The sequence below is a fragment of the Abramis brama genome, assembly GCF_963993115.1.
Source record: "Abramis brama genome assembly, chromosome: 8".
NCBI lineage: Eukaryota > Metazoa > Chordata > Actinopteri > Cypriniformes > Leuciscidae > Abramis > Abramis brama.
Window position 1 is genome coordinate 41,185,279 of NC_139970.1, and position 10,801 is coordinate 41,196,079.

The following is a 10,801-nucleotide window of genomic DNA, read 5'->3' on the forward strand; positions in this document are numbered from 1 at the left end:
TGCTTTTATCATAATATTTTGCTTCATGCATTTAAACATTTTTAATTGAATTGTCAAAACCGTGGTTCCTTTGAGAGAGAGAGAGAGAGAGAGAGAGAGAGAGAAAAAAAAACAGTTTGGACCAAATATCTAAATATCAAGATAGGATATTTTCAGAAGGTGGAAAATGAATGCAGTCCCCAAATGCAAACTATATTACTGATAAAGGATTTATCTTTTTATTTGTGATGCACATGCTATTATAGGGAGTAGCTATCTTTGTTTATTATGTCTTGGCTTTATGAGGTGTGTAGAGTTTTTAAATGCTCATTTTCTGTTATTTGCAATTGAGTAATATATGTAATTTGACAGACTTTAAAGATCAAGGTACATGGACTCGTGGCTAAAAGCTCGTAAACGGCATCGTTTTCTGTGACATCTTCATTCCTTTTTGTGCCGTGAATAGTGTTCGTGAGTGCTTAGGCCCAGTAAGCTCAGATAAGCGGGAGGTGTGTGCACAATAACACGCCCGCTGGACACTGCGGCCGAGCACCGTTGTCATCAGAAGTCTATCTACAGACGCGAGAGTGTGCGCGCGACCACCCCCGTCATCCCGTCGGCTCTTGAGTAAATGTCTCTTTGATAATCCCATGCTGTGTCTAAGATGACAGCGTATGTAACTGCTTGTGTTTGCAGATGGAGTTTGGGATTAAACTTGATGGTGGCTTTTGAGCCCTGGAGCCAATAAAAGACGGAGGCTGTGGAGAGAAAAGACAGTGAGAAAGAGAGAGGCAAAACCCAGAGCGTCAGAGTAAAAGGAAGAGAGAGAAAAGGGAGCATTAGAGCGAATGAGAGGGAGGCAGGCATGTTTTTTCCCCCTTTCCAGTTCTCTGTGCTCCGGGAGGCGGGCGGCAGACAGAAAGCTGTTGTAATTCATGCTGTGCTGCGAGTTTGTGTGATGAAAGCAGTAGAGCGCTGCCTGGGAGATTGCTTTGCTGCACTCCTCCAAGCAGATTTGAAACTGTCTGGGACTGCTTTAGATGAGAGTTGGATTATAGAGTGACCTGCGATGTCTGTGTCACTCGGCTGTGTGCAGGGTGCATTATACTGTGCTAACCAGGTGTTGGAGGCCCGAATCTGCACTGTTCCTGAGATAACTGTCAGCAGTGCCTGCGATATGAAGCCAGGACTCTTGGAGAGCTGGATGGGGGAAAATGGAAATAATATTTTACGGTTGTTGTTGCGGTTTGTGTGCATTTAATTTCTTTTCAATGGCAGTTGCTTATTGGATCATTGAGTTTGAAACCCTGAAATTCATGAATAGTGGTTGTCTGATGTGTTTTTTAATGGCCAGTACTTTTTTTGTGTGTAATATAATGTACACAACATTTGTAGTTTATGCAATATTTAATTCCCATATTCAATATTTGAAAACAGATTATATGCATGAAAAAATGTCTATTACATTTAACTATTGAAAAATAGAAAATAAAAAGTGTATACATGTACTATCGATTGATAACAAGCCACGTGACTACTTCCAAAGCAAAAATCTCAAAAACCCAAATATTTGCAGATTAACCAGCATGGCATATCTATCAGTCTCTATTCATGAGGGCTGTTTATCACGTTTCTAACGCCTGTTTGTTTTTGTTTGTTGTTTGCTGATTGTTTAGGCTTAAAGATGCAGTGGACCCCAGAGCATGCGCAGTGGGCCGAGCAACATTTCGACATCTCATCCACCACACGTTCCCCCGCACATAAAGCAGAGGCGTACCGTGGACACCTGCAGCGGACCTACCAGTATGCCTGGGCCAATGACGACATATCAGCTTTGACGGCCTCCAACCTTCTGAAAAAGTACGCAGAGAAGTATTCGGGTATCCTGGAGGGTCCCAGCGAGCGGGCGCTCCTCTGCTCGTACTCCGAGAGTGCCCATGGACTCATGAATGGACGCAAGTCGGAGAGCGAAGCATGGCAGGAGGGGATCTACCCAATGAGCTGTGCTGCAGATGTGATTTCTGCTAGTAAGACTGGCATGACGCCCGCCCTGCCTCCTCCAGATGTGACGGCAAGTGTTGGCAGCTCCACGGGAGTGGCTAGTAGCTTGAGCGAGCCCAGCTACTCCAGCAGTAACTGTGGGAATCATGCGTCTACTGCACTCCACTCGGGTATCCCCTCTCAGGAATTCGCTAGCAGTTACAATGGCTCGTACTTGCATTCCACTTACAGCGGTGGGCAAAGCACACCAGCTCTCCCGTCCCCACATCCCTCACCTTTGCACAGCGCTGGGCTCCTTCAGCCTCCACCCCCGCCACCTCCAACCCTGGTGCCCAGCTACAACGCGAGTTCCCCCAATCTCTCCAGTTACAATTACCCTCCAGCAGGGTATCCCCCACAGACTGCTGTTCCCCCAGGCTACAGCCCAGGAGGAGCACCCCCTCCTTCAGCTTACTTGCCCTCAGGCATTGCTGCCCCCACTCCCCTACCCCCTTCCACCCTTCCCGGTTACTCCTACCAGTCCCATAACCATGGGCCAATTGCACCAACCCCTTTGAATGGCAGCTCGGCTAACACACTGAAAAGAAAAGCATTTTACATGACGGGCCAGGGAGATATGGACTCCAGTTATGGAAATTTCAACTACAGCCAGCAGCGTTCTGCTCAAAGCCCCATGTACAGAATGCCAGACAACAGTCTTGTTGACTCAACCAGAGGGAATGGATTTGACAGGAATGCTGACACATCATCTTTGGCGTTTAAGCCCACAAAGCAGTCAATGCCACCGGATCAGCAGCGAAAGTTTGGCAGTCAGTCCGGCAGGGCACTAACCCCTCCTTCATACGGATCCTCCAAAGGTTCCTTGGGATCCCTGCGGTCAGGCGAGTCATTTGGAAAGTTTGGTTCCCCCGTTTTGAGTGACCACGGTGACGACAACAGACAGCATCTCCCCCATTCCATGGGCACGACAACTTCATCCAGCCACCCTGCTGAGGAGCAGTTAAAAAACAGCGATGCCAGTCTGGTAGAGATGGTCACCACTGAGATTCTGCAGCAGACGCCCCCTGTGGACTGGAGTGACATTGCTGGACTGGAGATGGCGAAAGCCACCATCAAAGATGAGGTCCTGTGGCCTATTCTGAGGCCAGACATGTTCAGCGGACTGGCCACATTACCTCGCAGCATCCTTCTCTTTGGACCTCAGGGCACGGGTCGGACTCTTCTTGGTCGGTGTATGGCCAGTCAGCTTGGCGCTGCTTTCCTCCTGCTTAGTGGCTCTGCACTGGTCACAAAGTGGCTGGGAGAGGGCGAGAAGATCGTCCAGGCCTCATTCCTTGTCGCTCGCTGCCGGCAGCCTTCGGTGGTTTTCATCAGCGACGTGGATCTGCTGTTGTCTGCCCAGTTGAGCGAAGAAAGCCCGGTGAACCGAATCAAGAGTGAACTCCTCCTCCAGCTTGATGGAGTTCTAAGCTCACCAGAGGAACATGTTCTAGTGGTATGTTCCACCAGCAAACCTGAAGAGATTGATGAGTCTCTGCGAAGGTACTTTGTAAAGCGGTTGCTCGTCCCCTTACCGGATGCCACTGCACGACATCAGATAATCAGCCAGCTGATCTCACAGCACAACTACTGCCTCAGCGACAAAGAGGTTGCGCTGCTTGTTCAGCGGACAGACGGCTTTTCCGGGCTGGATGTGGTCCGACTTTGCCAAGAGGCCATGGTCGGTCCTCTCCATGGCTTGTCCGGTACAGACATTTCCGGAATGATGCCGGGTCAGATGAGGCCGGTATCATACCAAGACTTTGAGAATGTGTTTTGCAAAATCCAGCCCAGCATATCACAGAAAGAACTTGATACATACACTGAATGGAATAAGATGTTTGGCTGTAGTCAGTAAAGAGCGAGGGCATAACTAAATTTGTGGGGTGACCTCCCCTACTCTAAAAGGGGATACAATTCAGAATTCTTTGGGTGACACATGCAGTTAAACAGTGTGGTTATTACAAATGTAGATGACCCCTAAAGAAGAACCTGAAGGACGGTCAGATAGATTTGAATGATGCATGACTGTACTTAAGTCAAGGTCTGGCCCTTTGCACATAATCCAGACAGAGAAATACTGTTTTCTGGGCTCAGTACTGCAGACGCAGAGCTCCACTTACCGAGGGGCTCTGTAAGTGAGGACAAACTTCTTTGTGTGTAAATATCATTCTGCTGTTTTTGAGATTCTGTTGCTATGAAGTGCCTGAAGTGGTACTTTATTGATTTGGATTTGGATTTGTTTGCCTCACCATCTCATTGGTGGCATGTGCTAATATAGAGAGCTTTAACATGAAACTAAAACAGATATGTTCTGCTTTTTGTTCTTTTCCTTGTTTTCAACACTTCCTTCAAAAGAACAACAGTATTCCTCAATCAAGTCTGACCTGTAAGACCCCAGGAAGGGCAGGAGAAGGTCCATGTTGTACTTTGAATCTGGATCCTAATTTATGAAATTCATTTGTGTTCGATTTTCTTCAAAAACTCAGGAAAGTGATTTGTGATTTGTACAGTACCTCAAAAAAGATTATGAGATAGCACTACATACTGCTGACAACATTGGGTTTGGTTTCTAATTTCTAACTCTAGGTTTACCTCAACCAATTAAAAAATGAAAAGGATATGACTATGAATGTAACCAGAACATTTCTGGGTTGTTTGGAAGAAAAATTTGAGGAGTTTCTTTTTCTTCCGTTATATTCTTATTGTTCTTTCTAAATTACGTTTAAAATCCATTGTGGATATTTCTTCAAGTTTCGAAAGCAGAATTGCGTGCCAGTATTGTCTGCAGCACTGGTTCCTCCCTGCATAGCACAGTTCAGACTCTACAACGAATGCTTGAGTCAGAGATGGGCGGTGTCGTCTTGTGTAGATAAGGTTTGTCTGAAACCACGTCCACAACAGAGTATGCAGTAGACGTCAACATTTGCGTGTTTGTCTCCTCTCTGTAGAATAGACAGAAACGTTGGGGTGAACCAAAACTTTACAAAGAGGCTACTAGATTCTTGAAGTGGAAACATTTTCACGTTCTTCGTAACGCGTTTCGTTTTTGTTTTGGACTCTGTCCTGCTGCTGTGTGGTGTTGGTGTAAAGATATCTGAAGGATCATGTGTACCCTGCATTCTGTTCTACCTCAGTTTAGCACTATTTTCTCTGCAACTAGAACAGAAAGATGAGAGCTTGGTGTCTTTAACCTCTTTAGGTTTGATCCACTCTGAAGCCTCCATAAAGAACAAGCTGCCTTCCTCCCCCCTCCCAAAAAAAAGATACAACAAACGTTTGTCTCACACTACCTGTGCAATTTTCTGCTTAGAGTGCCCAGATGTCTGTAAAAACACCTCCGTGTACACGCACATTATTGATGGGGTCTCTATGGGGCCACTTATTGGGGCCACATTGCCTGAAGCCAGAAACATGCTCTACGCAGGTACGCAAGCACTTCTAGCAATGCAAGTTAGAAGACTTCAAGCATTGTTGCATTCCGAAAGACATCAGATCGCAATTTATAACGCAATGCAAGGAGGCTAAAGCAGGCATTACTATAAAGTTTGTTTTATACATTGACTATTATAGTAAAGCAACAGTTTATTTAGGGAATCTTGCTGAGCAAGTTAGTCAAACTGTCTACATTTTTATGTTTGTCCACCCAAGTTTACCGGCACAGACATTTAAAAAGAAACTCTATCACCCCCTTGAGTATGGAGGTGAAGACCATGTTCTTGCAATGCTTTGGCTAAGCTTTGCCATTTGTGCACTTGCTTACAGTGTGTTTCTGGCTCAAGGTAGCACAGGATGTTGGTAACCATAAGACGAAACCTTGTGTTTGAATGTATTTTTTGTTTGTTTTTTTATGTTTACTTTCTCTGATCATTTGAGTCAGCTTTTTTCTTTCGTCTAGCACTAGAGAGTTGGTGAAGCGATGTGTTCCCTCTGTCAATTTTCTCTGCCTTTATATTATGTGTCTCAAATGTTGGGGAGAATGCACACTCTGTTTTGAACTTTTTTTTAAATTTTTGGTCCACTGCAGTGTAATTTGACACCATTTAAAGGTGCTTATTTAGCGGTTGGAGGCACCAAACCTCCAATACACGTGTGTATATATATGACATATCCTTGAAGAAATATCTGTTTGCTTTTTTGACAGACATCCAGATAGTCTTTTCAGTAGCTGTGAGACACCACTTACTTCACAATGTTCGTAAAGTGATATGTACGCCCAAAGGACTACGATTTCTAGCCTTGTTTTGTCGTCTAAAGTGGAAGCCTTCTTTTTTTGTTTCTTTAGTGGTATTTTCATTCTGCTTTCTTGTTTTTGCTTTGTGTTGTTTTGAAGAAAAGTTACTATTGTGCAATTTGTCAAATGCACTTTTAATGTTTTGTGTTAAAGCCGATCATACTTAATTGTCCTCCCTCAAAACCAAAGCGAACAAAACTATTTAAGATCCAAAACTGATCCATAACTCCAAGATCAAATATTCAGATCCATAAGATCTGAATTCATCCACACATTTACACGTTTAGAGAAATTTGTATGGAACTTTGCATGGGTTAAACCTGTGATATCCACAAAGTATTGCTCTCAGTTTTGTTGAAAATGATCGCACTCTGGATTTCAAAGCCAAATAGCACTGATAAACAAAACCCACATTAACCCTGAAGAGGAATGATCTTATAGTGCTTCTGCTGGTGGTGTTGTCAGGGTTGGGGCTCTACGCTAATGTTTGAAGCCTATATGCCCTTGAACAAACCCGATTTATTTGTGAAAGCTCTTTATAATTGGTTAAAGGAATGTTCCCGACAGCATTGGTATGTCTCGTCACTTGTTTTCTATTTTATTATTGTTTTTAAACACCAGATCACATTTAAAAGTGCACTTTTTTTTTTTTATTATAGCCAGAAGGCTTTACATGTTAGCGAGATTAAAATAATTTGTATCCAATTTTTCAACTTCAATGAAAATGTACAGTAAAGTTAGTAACTTTACTCACAAAAGTTATGATAATCAAGCATTCATCCACTAGAAGTCTTCCCACTTCAGAACGGTCAATTTAAAACAAATTTACAGCCATAATTCATGCAAGTGCTGTAAGAAAAAAAAGCTTTTAAACCCTCCAAAACTCTTGACCTGTTTACTTCCATTGTAAGTGTTACTGTAACTTTTACTGTCATTTTGAAAATTGAGGGATTAGTCCAAATTATATCCTGTGGTAATCAATATTATGCCACAAATGCTGTCGATAGAGCTTAGCTTGTATTGAACCGGAACATTCCTTTTAATTGAATGCAAAATAGAAAGAGGGGGGAAAGAAATGTGGGAACATCCAAAAAGTACAATACGTTTTAAAGCACATCTCCTATGTAGATATAAATCAAAATATCACTTGATTTTTTAGTTTTTTGTGTTGTTGTTTTTCCCGGGTTTGTGTTAATTTGCTTCAGCGCTGTTATAGATGTTTCTTTCACCAGTATGTAACTGTCATCAGTGTTTGTTTTTCAACCATTATTCTTTATGACCATTTCTACCTCATTGCTACATATTGACATGTAGTACCTATGTTCTGTCTTTTTTGAATGTCACACATTTGTATAAAAGAAAATAAAAAAAAGAAAGAAAAACGTATAAACAATTTAAAAGAACAAAAAAATAACTAAATAAAAAAGGCTTGTTCTTTAACCTGAGCAGTCTACCTCAGAAAGACTGTCTGTCCGTACACTGAGCAGTGGAGTAGCTGCACATACTGAAAAGACACGCATTAGGCAGAGACGATGCACACTGACCACATGAACTCGGACCATTCGTTACGCCGCCGTGATCGGGGATATTGTGGACTGTATAGGTCTTCTCCAAGGTCTCTACATGCAAGTTTTTCTTTTCATTTTTCAATCGAAGTAAATCGCTTTTTTCCCCCTTGTGAATTGTAGTGTGCATGTGGATGTGTGTGCACTTATTATGAAGTGTGTAAGTGTGCATTTTTATATATGAAAATTCTATATGAAATGTAGGTACATTTCATATACCATATTTGTACATTAGATACACTTGCACATTTGTGTACTTAATGTACATTTGTTATTAGTATAACATTTTGAAACGCACCACATACATGTTAATATGTGTGTGTATGTACAATATTGCCATAATTACATTCAACGTAAATGTATTTTCATGTATGCATAGGGGCAAAGGACAATAAAAGATCATTCAAATGCTTTTGAAACGTCGTGTTTTATTTTTCTTTTCTGTTGCATTTCCTTATGCATCACAATTTTAGACCTCTCTGTGAACTGTAAATCTGCTTTGAAATGAAATGGTTAATTGAAAGATGTGTTTGAGAGAGACCTATACACTGCACAATATATCAAACATTAAAGTATTTTCTTTTGTTCAACGAGAGCTTCTACGATGAAATGACATTTTAACAGGGCAGCAGTTTAGACATCCAATCAGATCACATTAATTTTTGCATTTATTTATGGTTTTCTTTCGTCTTCATTGTGTAAATGTGCACATTTATAAATGCTAATGGGTTTTTCAGGTGCCAGACTGTCTAATCTAATATTTTTTCAAAACTGTTAACCCCTTTAAATGGTAGGAAATTGTAATATTTCACTTTTAATGAGCTGTAAATACAGCTTGAATTATTTGATCATTTTCAGATTTTAGGATCAGAGTTTTTCTGTAAAGCTACTTCGAAACACATGCACTGTGAAAAGTGCTGTGCAAATAAAATGTGCTTTCTATAACAAAGTAAAGCTATGGTAGGCAATGGTTTTCACAAAAACCACTAAGGCTACTGGTTGAAACTCCTTGCATCCTGATAGTAATTAATTGTAGGAATGGTCTAAATAAATATTTTAAAAATATACACCTTCTGTTGAAGTGCTCCCCCCCAGCTGCCTTTTACAGCTCCTCCTGAACCAAAACATCGATCTTATGCTGCGTTCACAATCACATCATGTCATTTTCTACTCGGAGCGGTTCACGTCCTCAGACTCGAGAGAAACGTAGCTATACTGTAAGTCTGAATCCGAGGAACGGCTCGAATTAGTGTCACGAGTTGTCATCTCATTTACGGTAATTATGACATTGCGTGAACCATCATCAAAGCTAGCTTGCTATTGCTAGCCTCTCTGAAATTGCCTACCCTAGCTTTAAATCTTTATTTTTCAGCAATATTCAGTATGTACATTTTGTTTTTTTTAGCTTAAAAGTATATATAATATACTATGGAAAAAAAAAACAGTGCACTTTTTGGGACAGGGCCTTTGAGTGATGTAAACAAATAGTTCATTAGGTTTTTAATTGATTTATTTTTAAAAAAAAACTCGTTTTCACTACATTTACCTGTAGGCCTACAATGTTGACTTAATCATTGTGAATTGATCGACTCCTCATTGCATCGCGCAGCCCTAGCACTGCAGATGTTATTTGGTGAAGTTTTTACACTGCAACCCATTTAAAAAAGGCCGAGTACTCTTGCATTAAACAAAACTAAAGCTTTTAAAGCACAATAGCTGGAGTTTAAGCGGCACGTTTCCAGAGTCTACCCAGTAATTACGCTTCTGAAAGATGACCATTAGCATGTGTTTCCAAAACCATTTGCTGCATTTCTTAAATAGTTTCCATTGTTTGTGATATTTCATTATTCTTCATTTCGAATAAGACATTCCATTAATGCCCTGGATTTTTTTTTTTTTTTTGATGGCGTAATTATGTAGTTGGATGGTCTATGCGTGGGAAGCTGCAGTACAATTAACATTGGGAAGTTGGTGCATTTGGTGCCCATTGCTGTTTCATCTGTAAAGAGCTGTGTGTCATTTCCATGGCTGTACATGTTTAAATACTCTCTCTTAATGGATGCAATTCAACAGGGTCCTCCACAGAAACACAGGGAACGCGCTCGGGCCAAATCACAACGAGGGGACGATGAGATGTACTTTTTATTGGGGCGTCTCGTGTTCATATTTGTAATTTATGTCTTAAATGGAGAAAGAAGGCGAGCGGACCTCAAACACACAGTGCTGGAGTCACACGCGGTGTGTGTTTATGACGTGGGAAGATAAATTCACGTGAACGCCTTCAGAATCTGACATTAATGGGAGACACGTTGTAATTTCTTTCTCATTTGATTGTACATTTCCTTTTTGTTTCAAAATACCTGGAAGGTTGCCTCAGTGTTCATTAAAATGCAATTAATTCTGCAACTCTGCTGTTGATGTGTGCGAGTCTCCTTTACTTCGATATAGGTCACTGTGTGGCAGCCGATACGGGCTAGTGTTGCTGAGTCATGCATCGACTGATGAAAGCTGATAATCACGAGGCTTTAGCTCCATCAAAACTCTCTGGTCAGTTTTTATTTGACCGTATCTCATCATTGTCACAGCTGAGGTGTCGCACATTTGTATTGCTCTGCGCTGTGTTCATTACATTTAGTGCTATGCATTTTATTTATTCAAATGTCAGGCTAATGAATGTGTAAAATATAAATTCATTAATTATTAAAATAAACTTTAAGGTAATGACTTAAAATCAAACTCAGAATGTATGGCAGAATCCATTTAGATGAGGAAAAAAAGTCCATGTGGCTCTACATCTAAATGTATTGGTATGTGTGTGTATATATATTTATATAATTTTCTTTTAAAATGTCTTTTAAAATGAATGCTTTCATAGTCCAAGGTCTGGGTATTTTAAAAGTAGCATACTAAATACATCATACTATTACTATTAACACTTTACAATAAAGTTCCATTCATTTAATTCGCTTAACTCTTTCCCCGC

The 10,801-nt window shown here is 41.0% G+C and overlaps 1 protein-coding gene across 1 annotated transcript; it reads left to right on the forward strand.

Moving 5' to 3' along the window:
* Positions 1 to 1,663: 1,663 nt before the first annotated feature.
* fign (fidgetin) lies at positions 1,664 to 3,877 on the forward strand (the record flags this gene model as incomplete). The annotated part of the gene is made up of 1 exon (XM_084123234.1): positions 1,664 to 3,877. One exon carries the CDS (start codon positions 1,664 to 1,666, stop codon positions 3,875 to 3,877), a length of 2,214 nt encoding a protein of 737 aa, XP_083979360.1.
* Between the last annotated feature and the right edge of the window lie 6,924 nt (positions 3,878 to 10,801).